This window comes from Bos javanicus, chromosome 8 (genome assembly GCF_032452875.1).
Source record: "Bos javanicus breed banteng chromosome 8, ARS-OSU_banteng_1.0, whole genome shotgun sequence".
Classification (NCBI taxonomy): Eukaryota; Metazoa; Chordata; class Mammalia; order Artiodactyla; family Bovidae; genus Bos; species Bos javanicus.
In genome coordinates, this window is record NC_083875.1 from 38,950,273 (window position 1) to 38,971,566 (window position 21,294).

The window sequence follows — 21,294 nt, forward strand, 5'->3', positions numbered from 1 at the left end:
TGGATACCCATTTCAGTATTCTTACCTGGAAAATTTCATGGATAGACGAGGCTGGTGGGCTACAGTCCATGGGGTTGCAAAAGAGTCAGACACGATTGACTTATATTATGTACATATAGAAGTGTGTATATATGTGTGAGTACACATGTAATCACAAATACTTATATTTTGACATAAAAGGATAAACCAAAACTCATTTATTTACCACAAAAAGAGATAAGAAATAGGCTAGAAGGAACCAAGATGGATACTGTTTTTCTTAATGTACTTATTGACATTTTTCCTTTAGAACCATGTAATGTTTCACATGATCATAAATTTACAAAATGTGATAAATCATTAAAAATCAAAAGCAAAATGAAAAAAGTGGCTTAAATACAAACTCTTAAGTGACTTGAAAATACACTAAATTAACTCTATATTCCCAGTGGAGTGATACTTATCTACTAAGGAGAAAGTAAAAAATACACGAACTTTTCACTAATATTGTTTGCAATAGTAGCACTGTTAGTCTGAAACCATCTTATGAGTAGAATACAGCAAGGTAATGCTGACATTATCAGAACTATGATTCTCGGGTAAGAGAAAAAATAAAAGATTAAATGATAGCCCTTCAACTCTAAAATTAATTGGAAGTATCAATACAAACATTTCTTAGCTGTTTCCAATGTGAAGACCTAGAAACACGATCAAAGTAAGTATCAATCAACAGCCGACTATACACTCTAAAGAACCAAAGCTCTTTAAAGAAATGGCTGAATCCAGTCCTCGGCAGGAAACAGGAGAGCTTGGGACATCCTGTTGTACCTGAGTGTAAAGAAATCCTCATTAAGTCAGGTTCAACTTGAAGGAGCTTCCACAGGCTAGAGATGAGACAACTTGGGCACCACAAAGAGCTGAGTTAAATTAAAGCAAGTATTAAAATCCATTAGTTCACATGATACTTAGTAAAAATCTCACTGACCTTGGAGGATCCTTTGGAGGATGCTAGGGAATTTACTCACTCTGAACACTGAAAAAGTTCAACAATTGACAGTTTATTCTACCTTTCGTATATGAATCAACTGTTAAGGAAAGTTCTTTATGAAAGAGCTATATAGCTAACAAGTGAAGGAAAGAGAAATATTACCATTGTTACCACATTTCATTACATAGCAATTCTAGGTAAAGGTTGTGTGGGTGCTCAGTCACTCAGTCGTGTCCAACTTTTTGTGACCCCATGAACCACAGCCCCCCAGGTTCCTCTGTCGATGGAATTTTCCAGGCAAGAATACTGGAGTAGGTTGCCATTTCCTACTCCCAGGGGGTCTTTCCTGGCCCAGTGATCAAACCCGCATCTCCTGCATTGGCAGGCAGATTCTCTTCCACTGCACCACCTGGGAAGGTAAAGGTTAATGGCTACTAAAACCACTAAAAGCTGGCAGCAAATTTCACAATGGATTTATCAGAGTGACAACACCCAAATCTTCCCACAAAAAAAGAAAGGGAAAGCAGGTATTATATGTTTCTCAATGTCATGCAATAGGTAAATAAATAGCATCTCTAAACCAGCCTTATCAAATGATGAAATTTAAAACCAATCAAACCTCTAGGTACATATATATGGATGGTTCTGCATCCATAGAGTCAACCAATCACTGTTGGAAAATAACCAGAAAAAATTTCCAGAAAGTTCCAAAAAGCAGAAGTTCAATTTGCCAGATTCCAACAACTATTTATACAGCATTTTTTTTCAAATGTTTTATTTTATTTATTGGACACACAGTATGTGGGATCTTAGTTCCCCAACCAGGGATCAAACCTACTCCCTCCATTGGGAGCTCAGAGTCTTAACCACTGGACCATCAGGGAAGTCCCAATACAGCATTTACATTGTATTTGGGCTTCCCTGGTGACTCAGACAGTAAAGAATCTGCCTGCAATGCGGGACATGTGAGTTCGATCCCTGGATTGGGAAGATCCCCTGGAGAAGGGAATAGCTACCCACTCCAGTATTCTGGCCTGGAGAATTCCATGGACAGAGGAGCCTGGTGGGATATGGTCCATGGGGTCACAAAGAGTCAGACACAACTGAGCACTTTTACTATATAGTATTTACAACTATTTACAGAATATCTACATTGTATTAGGTATTACAATTAATCTACACATGATTTAAACACGAGGATGTGTATAGGTTATACCCCCAAAAGTCATTTTTTTTTTAAGAAACTTGAGCATCCATGGATTTTGGTATGGACCAGGGTCCTAGAACCAATGCCCTATGGATACCAAGGGATGACTGTATAAGCTTTCAGGAAACTAACATTAACAGAAATGTAATCAGTGAAGTCCCAACTGTGGGAAAACTGAATAAACTGTCACTTGCATAAACAAATAATAAGGAAAAAAAAAAAAGTAGGGGGGATCTGTAGGTTGAGACTTAACCTAGCAACAACATGCAATGGATGAATCTTAGTTTTATCCTTATCTGTACATTCCAAGAATACATTTTAAAAACAAATAAGTCTGAATATTGACTGGTTATTTGATTTTAAGGAATCATTGTAAATTTCAGGTGTGATTTTTTTTTTTTTTTTTTAATGTGCTGGGGTCCCCACGTCAGGTTCAGTGATTTGTTGGGGGAACTCACAGGTCTCATTCTCACTGAAGAGCACACAGTTCTTCCCATGGCTATGATTTACTATAATGAAAGGATACAAAGGAAATTCAGCAAAGAAAAAAAAAACATAAGGTCAAGTCCAGAGGAAATCAGGTACAAGATCAAGCAGTCCATTCCCAGTAGTCACACAAAATGTGCTTAATTCCTTCAGCAACAAATTCTGACAACATATGTGTTATAATGTTGTCTACCAGGGATGTGCAGTAAAGAATGCTCAAGAGTTTTATTAGGAATTGATCACATCAGCATTCAATGCCTAGCACATACCAAAATTCCAGACTCTCAGAAGCAGGTATTCAGCATAATCCATATTTCTTTTGAAGAGCTTATGCACAGTCAACCATTTTTATCAAGGAATGAGAATCCTCCTGAAAGTTAGCTCCCCAACACCAGCCAAAGGTCAACCAGACACCGACCTTTCAAAAAGTAGTAAATCTCTGGCTTGATGTTAGCTCTCTTCTGCACACTTTAAAAAGAATCCATTTAGCTATTTTCTCAGTTGAATGCTCTTAAGATGTCAACAACAAGATGAACCAGGAAAGAGTGTGGCCTTGGCTCAAACACTGTAACAAATCTCAAAAGTGCTGTGATTAAAAGTTATCAGTTAACCGCAATCATTCCCTGTAGGTCAACAAGTTGTCTTGAAGATCTGAGCAGTGTGCCCACCATAGCTGCTAAGGCTATTTCTGGTTGAAAACACTTAAAATTTGGGACTTGCTCCAAAATAATCCAGTGGTGGTACCTGGGGATGCTGGCAGGGATTGAACAGGATTGGCCAGGAGGTCAAAATGAGTGAAGACAGGTGATGAGTTCATTATACTTTCTCTCAACCTCTGCATAAGTTTAAAGATTTCTACAATAAAAAATAAAATGCTTTGTGCTTGAAGTTCAAACGAAAGGATCTTCCCACTTTTTTTAAGTTTTCCCACAGGTGTACGAAACTCAAAGTTAACACTCAAGGCTTACAATGAGGACAAGCAGCCTCTGGTTCCAGCCCACCACACTTCTGATTTCTATTCCCCAGATGAAACTGTTTAACTTTTAGCTATTTTTGTTCACCTCCACATTTACATTTAAGCAACATGCTTACATTGCTTTTTACTTCAAACTTATTCTACCCACCCCTCATGTACAGCTCATTTGCCTGCCTCCATCCTCCTCTTCCTTATACTTTACTAACACAAGGCACTGCTCTAAGTGTTAACATTATTTACCTCTTAGGACAGAGATAGATATTATTCTATCCCCATTTTACAGACAAAGCAGAGAAGTTATTTGGAAAGAAGTATGAAGCAGAGGCATGACTTGAATTGATCACCTGGCTCTAGACTCTTGCAATGATTGATGAACTTGCTTGCTCTTAAGCACATTAAACAAACTGAGTTGTCTGTACATATCAGTATTTTTTTCTTTATGTCTTGACTAAATATTAATAACTCTTCACAGCTAACTAATGAAGTATGCTTTAATTATACATCCACTCTTCCACAGCTTTGTTTTCTATTGTGTACTTAAGTTTTCTTTTTGGTTGCTACTTGCTTAGTTTTCTATTTACATATGGTAAAGAATCTGCCTGCAATGCAGAAGACCCAGGTTTGATCTCGAGGTCGGTAAGATCCCCTGGAGAAGGAAATGGCAACCCACTCCAGTATTCTTGCCTGGAGAATTCCATGGACAGAGAAGCCTGGTAGGCTACAGTCCATGGGGTCACAAAGAGTCAGACACAACTGAGTGACTAACACTTTCACTTTCACCATTAATTACCCCCATTCTGCCATAGCTGTTAAAACTCCACTGTGTTCAGAAATTTCAGGTATTCTACTAATCTTCTGGGTTGCAAAACATTTTCTAGATACCTCTGTCCTATTCTTATCTGGACAGCTTGATCTTCATTGATATCACGCTGGGATCTCCTATCATTACTTCCTGTGTTGAATCCTATTTCCCAAATACCATGTTTTCTTCTTTCTTGACTTAAACCTTGAATGTGATAGAAGTGATTAAAATGCTCTTTCATATAAATAAATCTTTTTGTTCTCAGTTTTTTCCATATGTGTGTGTGTGCTTAATCGCTGTGTCCAACACTCTGTCACCCCATGGATATGCCTACCTCCAAAGTACCTGGTAAATCCAAGATCTGAATCTTCCTAAGGTTTTTCAACACTAATGTACTTGCTTGTTGTTGGCTTACACTCAGCTCTATGGCCTGCTAAGTTTGGCATCATTTACCCATTAGCTTCTTACCTTTCAAAAGTTTGTTGTTTTCTCTTCTGTGTTTTACTTCTACCACATTATTTTTTGTCCTCAGGGGCTTATGCCTTTATTCTTTTACTATCTTCTAGGAGGGTTTAAGGAGTGGAGACAAACATTCATCTTAATCTGCCACATTTAGCTGGAAATCTTTATTCACCTTTAGTTTGGTTTCTTATTACTCACCATGTATCTTCTACACTCCACCCATACTAGTCTACCCTCAGGTAACACCTTATCTCCTTATCCTGGTATCCTAGCATTCTCCTCCTTCAGGAATACAGAATTATCTTCTCTACCTTATATGCTCAGAACTTAAGGTATTCTGAAAGCTAGGTGTGCATACTTCTATCACAACTTACACTGTAAAATACCAAGTTTTCATTAAGAACCAGGTACCATGTTCAACCTTTGGTGTGTTTGGGATGTAACAGGCTGACAAATGTTTGGAAACATGCAACTCATTAAATAAAAAAATCTTTTATATAACTAAAGCTCTTGAAAAAAATGTAATAAATCAACTATGACCACTGTGTTTTAGGATAGTTAAGTGGCAATGAAGAATTCTATACAAAGATAAGAAAAAGGTACTTTAAAGATTATGTTTTTGGCGTTCTTAAAAAGCAATCTCTAACACAGCATTCCTTGCCTCCCATGGCGTCAAAGAGCTGAAGATAAGCACTACAAACTGGTCCAAGCACTGACTTCTTCCAGCACTGGCATTGAGGAAGACTGCAGGAGACTGCATGAAATATTTTGGAAAGTGCTGGAAGCTTAAAAAAAAATTCTAAAACAGGGCTCAAGACATCCCTCAAAATCTGAAGCAGAGAGGTAGGAACTTATCAAAGCTGACTTTATCTAGACTGTGCCATGAGCTTACATACAGATATGGAAAGATGAGACTAGGGTCCTTTTTTTTGTAATTACACTTCGTGCATTCCTGTTCTCAGAACCTGAAATCAAGTTATTACCCTAATAGAGATGTAAGACAGACTATTCTAGTTAGCTACTTTGCATCTTTGAGAGTAGAGAAACACTTTGGTGTTATACAGTCTATATTCTCAGATAAACCTTAAATATCCCTAAGTCTTTTCTTCCCAGTAACATTTTCATTGCTCTACATACTCTTCAGGTATCTTTTAGAGCTATCCTTCAGTATATGCTTTTGATGATCCTGAACTATGTGACATTTTAACAAAATCCAACTGTGTTCTCAATTAGCAAATCATAGAGTAAAACCTGGGGAATTAAACTACAAGGAAATTGATTAAGCACAATTTTTACAACAGGTTTGTTATAAGAAAGTAAAAGTACATTTCCTTAGGTGACTTGTAAGCTAACTAATCATTTTACAAGATTCAAACTGTATTAAGCAAAGTACTATCACTGCAACCTTCTTTCAAAACATGGCTTCCTGGGGTTAAAATGCTTAAATAAGGACAACATTCATCTGGAGGCATGTTCTAGTTTAGCCAATCTTTAATGTCATACTACATGCAAAAAGAGAGCATTTTTTAATCTAATAAGTAGCACTGCTAACTTTCACACCTTAAATGTAAAGCTTACTCACAAAAATAACTTACTTAAAACTGCTTACAGTAGGACTTAAATACATACATGGAAATAAAAATTTGTACAACATGTTAACAATGGTGTATAACTTTTAATTGTTAAAACAATGTAATTAGGTTTAAAAATACCTATGCCAAAGGTAAATTATTTTAGAGTACTTACCAAAATAACTTGGTCTTATTAATAAATTAAAAGCAGAAAATTGGCTATTATTACTGGATACTTTTCGAGGTTGTTAGGGAAAAAGAGAACACAGTCAAGTAGATATTTACAAATGAGGAAATTATAGCTGAAAGTTTAAAAAAAGCAAAGCAAAAAACTTAACCAAGGACCTAAAATTCAAACCAAATTTCTGATTCTAATGCCTGAAAACTATGCAGCCTATAACAGAACCAATGATCTGTATACTTAATAAGGCCCTGGCTGCCTGTTTGAAAAGCAGATTCCTGGGCTCTACTCCAGGCCAACCCAATGCATGGAGTGGGGCTTTGACAGCCCTCAGGAAACTGTACTATAGACACCTTACCTGGGTCAATCCACAGTTTTGCTGACCACCTTTGAGAAATACTACTATAAAGGAATGATGTATAAATTTGAAAAAGTGAAATCAACTGATATCTGTAGTTACTTTTTTAAGCACTAAGTTATCTTTTAACACAAGAGAAGAACAACAATAAGGTTAAAGATCTAACGTCTGCCCTCCTTTTGATTTCTATCCATTCAGAACACTGCAAGTCATAGAGGAAATATTCTACGTTTTTGGCAAACATGTCAGTAACAACCAAGAAACAATGAAGCAGACTTGTCACTGCACCAGGGTTCTGAAACTTAACTTCTCATTTATAGCTCCCTACTCAAGATCAACATGACACGCTGACCTGATTTTTAAAAATCATACTCCTTTCCTCCCGTGAGAATACAGAAATCATTCAAACATTTTTGACAGTCCTTAGAAACAGATCATATCAATACATTCAAGAAAATCAGTTTTGTTACTTTATAGAACTTTTACTTAAAAATACCACTTGATTTTATTCAAAATTGGCTCACTGACTTCTATTTGTGGTAACCATAATTAAGGCTACTCAAAAGCATGCACCACAGGCTCAGAATAACTCAAAAAAAAAAAAATCTTAAAAAGACTGCTGGTGGCAATGACAACATTATTCTAAGACATTCACCAGATGGGCTTTTAATTGTAGCCCAGCATAAGTTACCCTCCAAGTCCTAAGTGATGCTCTAACAGTTCCATCTGATCTCATTCCCATGGGTTGAGCCTTGACACTGTGTTAAAAACAGCAGTTTAATAATCCATTTTTCCTTACAGAGAAAAAGAAAGCACACAGGTATTTGTTTATTGATTTAAGGTTTCTGTTCTGTAAAAGTATAACTGGAGAGACTGACAGAAAATTTAAAAATATGTAAAGGCAATGGCACCCCACTCCAGTACTCTTGCCTGGAAAATCCTATGGACAGAGGAGCCTGGAAGGCTGCAGTCCATGGGGTCGCTGAGGGTTGGACACAACTGAGTGACTTCACTTTCACTTTTCACTTTCATGCACTGGAGAAGGAAATGGCAACCCACTCCAGTGTTCTTGCCTGGAGAATCCCAGGGACGGGGGAGCCTGCTGGGCTGCCGTCTATGGGATCGCACAGAGTTGGACACGACTGAAGTGACTTAGCAGGAACTGCTTTATAATATTATATATATTTATTTATATATTAAAATATTTTATAAGCAGGCTTCTCTCAAAGTGAGAGGTAGTCTGGTAGTATGGTTCTAAGTATGTGCTTTTCCAAATCTCAATCTACCTCCTATCAACTATTCAATACTGGGTATGTTAGCTAACTTCTCTAAATCTCAGTTATTCCTTCTTTACACTTAGAAAAGTATCTACTCCATCGACTGTTTAACAAGGATTACATGAAATAATCCAGGTAAAGTACTTCTGGAGTGCCTGGCACATATCATTGTATTAAAAAGAGAATTATTGAACTATACTTTTAAAAGGGTACTTCAGAATAATTTACTAAAAATTCAAAATAAGAAGTTTGTTTCCAAGGTAAACTGACATTTCTATTCTAAATGTGAACACTATGGAACATGAAAGCTTATATGGTAATTTTCACATCATTATGAAAACTCTTAACACTTATTCATGTTTCAAGATTTCAACTTTGCCTAGCCATTGACAGTTATTAAGATATAGAAATAAAGTAACTTTCATAAACATTTTCCCTCTTTAGATATATACTTCCTTGTTCAAACTACTAGAGGTTTCTAACTTACATTTCTCTTTATAGAAATTAGCTCCAATTTATAAACCAAGATCTCTAAATTAAACCACTAAATTTAACAAAGCAATTTAAAAAAGCCACTAACATGACTAGTATTCCCAAATTCACCTTTTCAAATGACCTATAAAGGTACATGTTATAAGGATGTACAAGCAGGAAAGCATGTATGTGGGAAGATTCTGAGATCTAATTCAAAATGAAGCCAAATTCAGGAAGCTTGTCTTAAAACCACAGATGCATTTTAGAGTGTAATTCAAAAGGAAAGCCAGGACTAGATCTCAGAGCAAATATTCAACTACTATATAGAGTGTTATCCCCCACTCCAGAATTTACCAATACGTAATGGCTGATGGAACAGAGAGAAGAAATAAAGTATACTTTTAAACAGTCATTCTGGAGCTAATTCTGCAAATACTACTACCATGTTCCTTTTATATGATCTGGGTTGAGTTCTTAAGAGGAAGTGCAAGTTTGGGGAATTCAGAGAAATTTTCAAGTCAAAAGAAACAGTATGTGAATGATGTTAACATACTAAAATTGTCACAAAACTCAAAACATTGACTGGCTAAAAAAAATTACCAGTGGAGAAACAGACAGAGAATAGACTTACAAACATGGGGAGAGGGGAGGAGAGGGTGAGGTGTATGGAGAGAGTAACATGAAAACTTACATTACCATATGTAAAATAGAGAGCCAAGGGAAGTTTGCTGTATGGCTCAGGAAACTTCAAACAGGGCCTCTGTATCAACCTAGGGGGTGGGATGGAGAGGGAGATGGAAGGGAGGTTCAAAAGGAAGGAGATATATGTATGCTGCTGCTGCTAAGTCGCTTCAGTCGTATCCGACTCTGTGCGACCCCATAGATGGCAGCCCACCAGGCTCCCTTGTCCCTGGGATTCTCCAGGCAAGAACACTGGAGTGGGCTGCCATTTCCTTCTCCAACGCATGAAAGTGAAAAGTGAAAGTGAAGTCGCTCAGTCGTGTCCGACTCCTAGCGACCCCATGGACTGCAGCCTACCAGGCCTCTCCGTCCATGGGATTTTCCAGGCAAGAGTACTGGAGTGGGTTGCCATTGCCTTCTCCGGGATATATGTGTACCTACGGCTGATTCATGTTGAGGTTTGACAGAAGACAACAAAATTCTGTAAAGCAATTATCCTTCAGTTAAAAAAAATATATACATATATATAAAGAATAAACAAACAAACAAAAATTACCAATATACCATAAAAGATAAATTCTCCACAAACTTGTTATGGACACTGCTTCCCTATGTTAGCCAAGCTGGCACAAAGACTGCATAGTGGAATATGGGCCCTCATTTAAATGATATAGATCATTCAGCTTGAATGAAATACAATTCTTCTATTAATAGAAAAAAGACTTAACAATTTTATCTACATAAAAACAAAAATGGAAAAATCAACAAGCCATATGCCACCTATATAGGTACTAAAAGATGAACACTCAGGTCCCTCAGGTATAGTATATCATCTCCAGTCTTTATTTACTATATTTAAATTGTCATATCAAACCCTTTCCCTCATATTGGTCTTTAGAGGCAGGTGTGTGATAGCAACTGATAAGGCTGGACAAAAGGCAATGAGTGAGTGGTTCTTAAATTTGAGTATACATATGAACCACCCAGAGGACATATTAAAACCCAGACTGTAGGGCCACCTACAGAGGTCAACTTATTATATCTGGAGTAAGTATAAGGAATTGGATTTCTATCAAGTATAATGCTGACATTCCCAGCCAGGTCTACACTTTGAGAACCACTGTTCTAAGCCCATAGTTCTCACTATGGCTACATATTAGAATCCCAGAGGAACTTTTTAGACACCGATGCTTGGAAGTCCCAAAGATCAATCATACAGGAAGTTCTGGGAGTAGGTCCTAGGGATTGATATTTTTAAAGCTTCTTAGACAACTAACATGGAAGTAGGGTTGAGAACCCCTAGCCTAATTAAAATGAATCTAAACCAAATCCACAAGGAACAGATGTTTCTTAATACAAAAGCAGGGTAAGGACTTAAGCCTTTATCTGTTGATAGAGCAGCCAAGTGATGAGTATAGATCAAACTCAGTAGTGTGCCCTCAGTTGCTTATATACCCAGGATTGAACTCAAAGTTGTGAGTGCTATCTGCTTTAAAACCCTGGCAGAGTCGAAAGCCAGTTTTTAGGTCATACAGAATGTTTGAACTTTGAAGTCACGTAGGCTACTACCAATTACATATACCATGTTTAGGAACAGTGGCAATAATGCATATTGGTTAACGCTTAAGCTCTGGAGTTAGACCATTTAACATATGTGACCTCTGGCAAGTTACATAAGTCTTGGTCTCTTCATATGGGAGTTAACGTAACATTATAGTTATGTTAAAGATTATATGAACATTCAAGTAAGAAGTTAGCTCAGAGTCTGGTACATAAGAGTGTAATTAAGTAAACCTAAATTTAAAAAAGACTTAATGTAAGTACCTGTAAGCTACACTATAGACATATTAAACTACTAGAAATGCTAAGGAACTGACTGCCCCTTTTCATCTACTTCCACATCAGTCAAGGTCACAGCTCTTCATCACAATAGCTTTGGGATCTCTACTCTCACAAGACTGCAGTTATAGCTTTGTGAATTTAAGTCTTTAGGACCCTTAAAAATTTTAAACCTTCAATAACTACAGAGAGTAACTAATGGGAATAAACACAACTTTTAGAAAGCTATGGAAATATACAGCACAATATTACTAGGAAATAAAGGAAGTTTTTCATGTTCTCTTTCTTTGACCATAACGACTTCATGCATTTTTAATTTCCTGTATTACTTTCCTTTTATTTTCTGCCAAAATATACTAGGGAAAAAAAGTTTCGATCAGGCACAGTCCTTCTCCAACAAACACACTTTGTATAAAAATATTGAATCACTATTCAACACCTGTAGCTGATACAGTGTTGTAGGTCAATTATACCTACAATACTATAAAATGACATATATATATACACAACATGCAAATATATATAAATATATACATATAGTATAATACAGTTATACTCCAACACTACAGGATGGCTCTAATCGAGAAGTGGTTGAGCTTTTGGTGAGGATATGGAGAAAATGGAACTTCCATACATAACTCATGGGAATATAAAATGGTACAGCCATCTGGAAATAAATCTGGCACTTCTTCCCAAGGTAAAACATAACTGCCATACAGCCCAGCAATCCCTCTGCCACATACATACCCAAAATTAAAATGCCCCCACAAAAAATAGTACATGAAGGTTCATAGCAGCAAAAAGTAGAAAACACCAGTGCCCATAAACTGATAAATGGATAAGTAAACTGTGGTTTGCCAATAAATTATTTGGCAATAAAAAGGAATAAAGTACTGATACACAAGCTCCAACATGGATGAACCTTTTTACTTTTACTAAGTAAAAAAAGCCAGTCACAAAAGACCACATATTAGAGGGGTCCATTTATATGCAATGTCCAAAATACACACATCCAGAGTCAGAAGAGTCCTGATTGCCTGTGGCTGAGAGGGGTTGAGAAAAGGGCCGGTGGAGGCGGGGGCAGGAGTAGGCGAATGGAGACTGACTGCTAATGGGTATGAGGTTTTTGGAAGATGAAAATGTTCTATATTAGATTGTGGTGACTGTTGTACAATCCTGTTAATATACTAAAAAAAAAAATTTGAATTTTACACTTAAATGGGCAAATTGAATGCTGTGTGATTTGTCTTAACATAGCTGCTTTTAAGAATTTTAAAAACTTTACAAAAGATTTAAGAATCCTTTGGATCTAAATCTCTAAAGTCTAGATTTAATATTTATACTGCCAACTCTTTCTCCCAAAGTACTTAATGGGTTGGTTTAACTCTAGAAATACAAAACCCTTGCTCAGACAAGGGTTATGCTAGATGACTCAGAACAACAATCATTAAAAACACACACACACACACACACAAATAAGTTTTTTGAATCAGGCACTCTGATGTTAACTCCATGATCTTGCTTTACATTATTTGTAGTAAGAAGCTCTAAATTCAGTCTATGTTCATTGAAGAATCTATAGAAAAGGGACTCTTACAAACAGTAAAACTTTCTTAAACCTTAAAACAGTTCAAATAAATCTCTTATTATAACCTGCTTTTTATGAACTAAGAATATTTGTAGCTATAATTTTGAGGAAAAATGAAGTAAGATTAGGAAACAAATGATTTCATTTAGATTCTATAACAATGTTAACTACTAGATCTGGCTTTTGGGGCTAGACTGGTGAAACCGTGGACCTTATATCATAATTCTGTAATGTCTGTCACTTCTCATAGATTAAAAATTGTTTTAAACTCTGATCTGGTTAATATGTTAGAACCAGTAGGTCACCATAAAACTAACTTCTCAACACCACCATTTTAAACTTACTCCCAAAGAATTCCTCTGACAGGTTCCTTGGTCCCAAGTACCATATCCCTCTGCTAAGGCTAAATGACAAGTTGTTCAAAATGCACTGTTGCACTCAGAGTTTGGAAATAATCAAGCAGATTACTTTCAACTTATTCTATGAGAAAAATGAATTAATTCACTGATAAATGATAGTACTAGATGAGAAGCATAAATGCAGCCTATATGTACTTAGAATTTATCAAGTTTAAGTACAAAAAAATTGTCTGACAAATACTGTTTTGAAAGTGAAAATTAAAGTTAGAATGACTGTATTATTCGTTTGCAATGTACATATTTAGTAATCCCCCATCTAAGATTGAAACTGGTCAATGCTTATCTTTGTCTGCTTCTCAGGGCAGATCATTCTCTATCTTTAGAGATCTGGCTGGTAGGAAGTTTGTTATCCTAAAGTGCACTGTGTGCATGCTCAGTCGTGTCCAACTCTCTGTGACCCCATGGACTGCAGCCCACCAGGCTCTTCTATCCATGAGTTTTCCAGGCAAGAATACTGGAGTGGATTGCCATTTCCTCCTCCAGGGAATCTTCTCGACCCAGGGACTGAACCCATGTCTCTCACGTCTCTTGCACTGGCAGGCAGATTCTTTACCACTGCACCACCTGGGAAGCCCAGGGTATCCTGAAACCTACTTTGTGCATTGTACAGAACTTCCTCCCAGAGCTTTTAAAATATGAAAGGTATCCTGATCCCAGTCTTTTCAAGCTAAATACTTAGTTCTTTCAGCTATTCTTCATGATGGCTTTACATTTTACATTTTGAGTTCTAAAGATATCCAAGTAGAGAATAATCAGCCCAGTATAACAGGAACACCAGTCTTATTCTAGGTATCTTGTTTCTAATCAAACACCCTACAGTGTAACTATTTGACAGCTACATTCTGCTGACTAAGTTGGAGCTTACTACTCATTAACAATCTGTATTACTATTGCTAAGCCATATATGCCCATCTCTTGTCAATGCATCCTCCATCCAAGAAAGTAAGAACTTGTTTAATAAGTTATTGAAATTAACATAAACTTGACTATAGTTTTTAACTTTTCTGATAACCATGAAGAACGAAATTTTAACAAGATTTGTCATCACATCCATATGAGGTCATGGGTCTTTCTAGGTGCTTACACCAGCCTTTTGTTATTTGGGACTCTTATCCAGAAACTCATCTATTTTCATACTTTATTTCATATAGTCCTTTGTTCTTTTTGAAGATGTAAGTGATATTTACCACTAAGCTTCTAACACTTTATTTCTCAAAGAAAGTTCAGATACTGTTTTCCTTGTCAGTACTGAAATAATTCCATCCTGTGAAATTATTTTGAACAGATAATTTTAGTCTTCTCATGAATTCTGGGTTTACACTTCCTTTTACTAACATTCACTCTAGTCAAGATAAATTTCTCCTACATTAAAAAATAGCCAGGGACTGTCCAGTGGCTTACGCTACCAAGACAGTGGGCCCAGGTTCCATCTCTGGTCAGGGAACTAGACCCCCACATGCCAACCTGGTGCAACCAAATAAATAAATAGTCAAATAAATGCAAAGACACTGTGATTTATCCTTTAACATTATACCAAACTCAGGCCTATCGCTTGGAAAGTCTTATTCCAAAACCAACTAAGAGCCCCTAAACCTGTAAAAATTTAGTAAGCCTTAGTTCACTTAGTGTTTAAAACTCACCCTATTTCCACACTGTGCCATTTATACAATTATTAATTTTTGGCCAAATAACAACTCCTTTATGGGCCAGAATCAGGTCCCAAGTAGCTGGTTTCTGAGTTCTTTTCTCTAAGAAATAAACACTCAAAACAAATCAAGAACTCTACTTGTTGACAACAGATACACAGATAGCTGAAGTCCCCCACTAATGCAGTATCTTGCCTCTTTGCCATGGTACTCATAAACCCAGAGACTGGTTACTGTTAACCTACCAACTCCATTCCCTTCCTATCCCAGCCTTGATTTACCAATATTTCAAGTCCTTGCCAATCCCACATTTTAATACTCATTTAAACTGTCGGTTCTATTATCATCTACTATGGTAAAAAAAAAAAAAAAAAAAAAACAACAGTATGATGGCCCATTTGAAATAAGCCATGTTGGCAACTTAGTCAGAGCCATAAGAAGTATCAGAAAAGATAAAAGGGATCTACTTTTAAGCCCTTTCCAGGTATCCTGGAAACATGTGTCAACACCAAAGTCTTTTATACCATTTTTGTAAGAAAAATTACAACTGTTTTAGAATCTTGAACTCACACTTGATAAAAGATTTGGTTGCATATTTTCTACATATATGAAGATGTCACTTGAGTGAAGACTTAAAAGTTTATGTAGTGTTGAATAAATACTAAATCTTTCACCACAGTAAATTTTATAGTAGGATTTTAAAAATAGGTAAGGAAGATGATAATTCAGTGTTAGAGTCTAGGCCCTCAAAGCAAGTTCTTCATACTGCTTTCACATGAACATTTAAATACCTTTGGTTGGGAGAGGGAGATTGGGAAGTAATTGCTGCTTATACAGTTTTTTGGAGGGAAAATAAAAGTGTTCTAAGATTAGTTTGCGATAATGCTCAATCCTGTGACTATATTAAAGACAGTGAATTGTATCCTTTATATGTATAAATTTTATGTGAATTAACTCAGCAATAGCTTTCAGAAAATATTTCAACTCCATTCTAAATAACATCCCACGTTATTATATATTTTCTAAAATATTCTTAAAATGCATAGCAAAAGCCCTAACATACCAGAGGACCAGACAGAAAACCTTACATATTAAATTAAGCCAGGTATTAGGATACCAAACACAAACTACTTATGAGCCAAACGCTGAATGTTAAGGAGCTCTTATTATATTATAACCACTGATCAGAAAGAAAAACAAATGGTACTAGACCAAACATGACTCCTAGATGATCTCTTCAGAAAGACTTATTTGAAAACAATCTTGAAATGGGAGATTTTGCTTCTGCAAACAAAAATATGAATGAAGTCCTCAATATCATGAGCACTTACTCATCATACTCGATATGATAAATAACGTCTTCATCAGCAGCAACAGAATCTGAATTAGATGTAGAGGGTACATTGTCCAATTTTTTTGTGTTCTCTTTGGAATTATGATTTACATTTCCATTAGTCCTTTTACAAGAACTGCCATTCTTCAGTGGAGTTTTGCCACGTGAGTGTCCATCAGAAGCTCTAGTAACACTATGTATACGTGCTTCAAACCAAGCACCAAGGGCGACATCTCTGGCATCCACCAATTCATTTACCTAAAAAAGTTTAAAATTAGTTAATGAAGCGTAACTTCATCTATTGCTTCAAAAACCTTAATATAACTCAAGTTATTTTGAGAGTTATCACGGTTAATATTTGCAGATACAAAAGTTTAAAGTAATTTCAAAGATTAGAACAAAACTATTCTTTTGGATTATACTGTCAAATCTGTTATTTACTAATATGAAAATTAACTTTCCTCCCAATATTCTTCAGTGAAATAGGTATTTTCTTTTACTATTCCTTATCCTTATCTATATTAGACTTTTAAAATATAATTCTTGTGTACCGAAGCATCATCCTGGCATGTTATTCATTAAGAATGTCACTAACAAAAAGCCAGAACTTTAGAGTATTGTGATTGTGAAACTAATTTGCTCTATTAATTTCTTTAGAATCCTTTGGATAACTTACAGTCAGACCAACCGGAAAACAGTGTATTAAGCCAAAAATAAAAGAGGGACTTGTGCACATGTACAAAGAAAAGTATTTAATGAACCTACCTATACAAAATGGGGTTACGTTTCACCAAAAGTAATTCACTAGCAAATGCATTATTTACTACCTCAAAGGACAAATATAAAGAGAACAGAGCTATAAAGATGCAAAATATATGTAGTCAACTCTAGTGGATGTTCCAGAACTAAATCATACAATCTAACAAAATGTATAAAACAAGGTGTCAGTAAAACAGGTACATCAGAGAAATTTAGATTTACCTAAAGAAGCTGGTTTTTAAAAAAATTATGTCGTCAAAAAGCTGAAGGAATTGGTCTAAAGAAGTCCCTTCAACTTTTAAGTCTTTAAAAAGAAAAAAATGACATGACTAATACAAGCTGCTGCTGCTGCTAAGTCGCTTCGGTCGTGTCCGACTCTGTACGACCCCATAGACGGCAGCCCACCAGGCTCCGCCGTCCCTGGGATTCTCCAGGCAAGAACACTGGAGTGGGTTGCCATTTCCCTCTCCAATGCAGGAAAGTGAAAAGTGAAAGTCAAGTCGCTCAGTCATGCCTGACTCCCAGCGACCCCACGGACTGCAGCCTACCAAGCTCCTCCACCTATGGGATTTTCCAGGCAAGAGTACTGGAGTGGGGTGCCATTGCCTTCTCCAGACTAATACAAGATCATCACCCAATCAAGCTAGCTCTTTCTGAGTCTAAGACCACTTTAAGGTATCATATAGGGTGGGGTGGGGGTGAGTATATAGTAGAAGTTAATACCTATATACTAGATATTATGCAAGGCTAGTTCAGTTAGGTTTAACAATCTTAATAATTAATAAATCGTATTTTACAGGATAAGGAAACAAAAGCTCTGACAAGTTAACTTGCTCCAAATGGAAGTTAATAAAATGCAAAACTAGGATCTGAAGACACCTTAACCTTAAAGCTTATGTTCTTGCTACTGCACATTGCTATACATTATGTAAGGATATAGCTACCATAGTGATTCCTCCTATGGATCTCAGCATCAGCAAAGTTAACTGAAAACCTTCTGGGAAGGACTGACCATTCTAGATGCCATTAAGGACATTTGCAATTTATGGGAAGAGGCCAATATATCAACATTAACAGGATTTAGGAAAAGTTTATTCCAACTCTCATGGATGAACTTGGAGGAGTTCAGGACTTTAGTAGAGGAAGTAACTGCAGATGTGATGGAAACAGCAAGAGAACTAGAATTAGTTCTACAAATGGATACTGAGGATGTAGGTGAACTGCTGTAATCCCACAGTGAAGCAAATAGATAAGGAGTTGCTCCTTATTAATGAGCAAAGAAAGTGGTATCTTGAGATGGAATCTATCCCTGGTAAAGATGTGGTGAAGACTGTTGAAATGACAAAGGATTTAGAATACTATATAAACTCAGTTGATAAAGCAGTGGCAGGGTTTGAGGGGGTTAACTCCAATTTTGAAAGAAGTGGGTACAATGCTATTCAAAGCCTTGCATGCTACAGAAAACTTGTTTTGTGAGAGGAAGAGTCAATTAATGTGGCCAAACTTCATTGTTGTCTTATTTAAGAAACTGCCACAGCCATGACCACCCTAATCAGTCAGCAGCCATTAACATGGACACAAGATCCTCTACCTGCAAAAAGATCATGACTTACTGAAGGCTCAGATGATGACTATTTTTTTTAGCGATAAAGCATTTTTACATTAAGGTATGCACATTTTTAAAAGAAATTATGCTATTATATACTTTACAGAATAGTGTAAATGTAATTTTCATATGTACTGGAAAACCAAAAACCTGTGTTACCTGCTTTAGTGAGGTATTCTCTTTTTTGCAGTCATTTGGAACCAAACTTGTATTATCTTTGAGATATACAGATAGCCACATTTAGAAAAGAGTCTTTCATATCGAAGTATTTGATTTAAAAAAACACCCCAAACAAAAGCTCCACACATGAGAGGAAAGGAAAAATCATTAAAAAATAAAGTAGCGCCAACAGCAAATACTTGAGGATTTACCATAGCTAGCTAGTTTTGTATGTTCTGTGGAAAACACACAAGCTCTGCACATAAACCTAGGTTTAAGTCCTTGCTTATCACCTACTAAATGTAACCTTAAACAAATTCCTTAACCTGTTCCAGCCTCAGCTTCTTTTACAAAGTAACATACTTTGCAGTGTATTGAGATTAGGTGACAATTTGTATAACGTGCTAACTTAGCAAGCATACAGTAGCAACAAATGAAAAAACTCTCCTTCCACTAATTATCAATATATGTTCAATGTTAAGACTTATTAAAGCTCATAGTTTAGTCTTATTATACCATGCTTAGGAAATACATTATCCATTTAATGCTATATACATTGTCTCCTTTAAAAATTACAATACAAAGTCATTCTTATTTCTTAATTAGGCTCAGAAGTGAAAAACACTTGCCCTCAGGAGATATACAGCTAGAAGTGAAGTGAAGTGAAGTTGCTTCGGTCGTGTTCGACTCTTTGTGACCCCATGGACTATAGCCTGCCAGGCCCCTCTGTCCGTGGGGTTTTCAAGGCAAGAATCCCGGAGTGGGTTGCCATTTCCTTCTCTAATACAGCTAGGACTGGGAGCTAATAAAGGCTTCTCAAACTCTGAACAGGATTCCTCTTTATATCATGTTTCTTCAGAGTTACAAATCAAAACACAATATGGTTCTATTTATTTACATAAAGTTCAGATGGAGAAAAAATAGGGATGTAGACATAGGTTAAAAGTTATTATCAGGCTGTTTAACGGTAATAATAGGATAAAGTTAATAAAAAGCAAAGAAATGATTACCATAGAAGTTTGGGTAGTAGTGGTAACTAGGGAGGGGGTAGTTTAATCAAGAGAGGATACATGAGAAGTTTCTGGGGTACTATTATCTATTGCTTAATTTGAGTGGTATTTATGGACAATGACTTTGTAATAGGTTGTTAAGTTCTACTCATATTTGTATTGTCTATTACATTTCATGACCAAAAAGATTTTAAAAAGCAGCATAGTACTTTGGACAAAAGACAGGAAATACTAAGAAATCCATGATGTTTACTTAGTAATTATTGATAACTTTCCTTTTCCTTTATTTGCTACAATGAGCACAGACATATAAAAATGTTTAACAGTGCCACACACTTAGGTAAACCCCAAAAGCTTACTATCAGCAAGCTAAACAGTCATTATTTAAGCCAGAATGAGTCATTTCAACAGCGAGACCTGATATGAGTCATACAAAGCTTCCAGAAAAACCAGAACACCAATTTAGGCATCAGTAGTCCACCTGGTTTCGGAAAATAAACTACTTCCTAGAGTCAGCAATTCAACGTGTTGTACAAGGGGAATAATACAAGGGGAATACAAGGGGAATAATAATGCCCTCTGCACTATTTTCCAAAGGTTCTCCAAACATGATAGCGATAACTAGTTTCTTACTACACATGAAAAGATAGCTACAACTGACCAAATACTGCTCAAAGTTACTAAATAAGGCAAAACAAGACTGCTATTAGGTAATAACTTCAAATTAAAATTGCATCTTAAGGTTTAAATGTTATAGTCTGTTTTATGTATGCTTACCTGAAAATATTTAATATACTTTTTGTGCCTGCTAATCGTGAGGTCCAAAAATATTTTTAGGCAAAAGGGAAAGCCCCTAAATCTGTTTGCGCATCCATAAAGCAAAATCTTTATAAACCAAAAATTACATAGGTAAGAATTTATGAAAAGAGAAAAAAAAATTTCCCAAATTTTAAATAATTCAGACACAACAATGAAATTTTTATATACTTACTATTCAGAGACTTGCTCTAAGGAAAACAGACAAAATTCAAAGCAAACAAATCAAAAGTAGCAGCCTCTAAGCATTTTCAGGCTAGCCCAAAAAGAAGTTAATATCTAGTATGATTCCATGAATTCCATGCAATGGCAATATCATCTGTTTACCCATCATTTCTAGCACCTAGTACAAATACATACTAATATCTTAATATTCAGTGACTGAATTATCCAGAAATAATTCCTTCTATATGAAAGTCCCTAGTCAAAATTTCAAATTCCTATAACAATTACTGAGCTTCATCCAAAAAACCAAGTAAATCTGTACTGGCACTCTTTAACTAACAAGGAAGGTTAAATGTGGCTTTGACTAAACTTTGACTAAATATTACTTTACAAATAACTAGCCTTTTGAGAGTTTACATGCCAGATTCCAAGTGTATTTCTAAATGAGGAAAGGGAGACAATGTACTTACTTGCCAAATTTGTCCAACTCAGAAGATGGCCGAGTTGAAATA

At 36.1% G+C, this 21,294-nt stretch overlaps 1 protein-coding gene across 2 annotated transcripts in view; it reads right to left on the reverse strand.

The window, feature by feature from the left end:
- Positions 1-21,294, reverse strand: part of UHRF2 (ubiquitin like with PHD and ring finger domains 2) — a 72,566-nt gene that overhangs the window by 40,060 nt on the left and 11,212 nt on the right. For both annotated transcript variants that reach the window (XM_061425324.1, XM_061425323.1), the window contains exon 3: positions 16,266-16,525. In XM_061425324.1, coding sequence (XP_061281308.1) covers positions 16,266-16,525 — 260 coding nt within the window. The remainder of the gene's footprint in view (positions 1-16,265; positions 16,526-21,294) is intronic.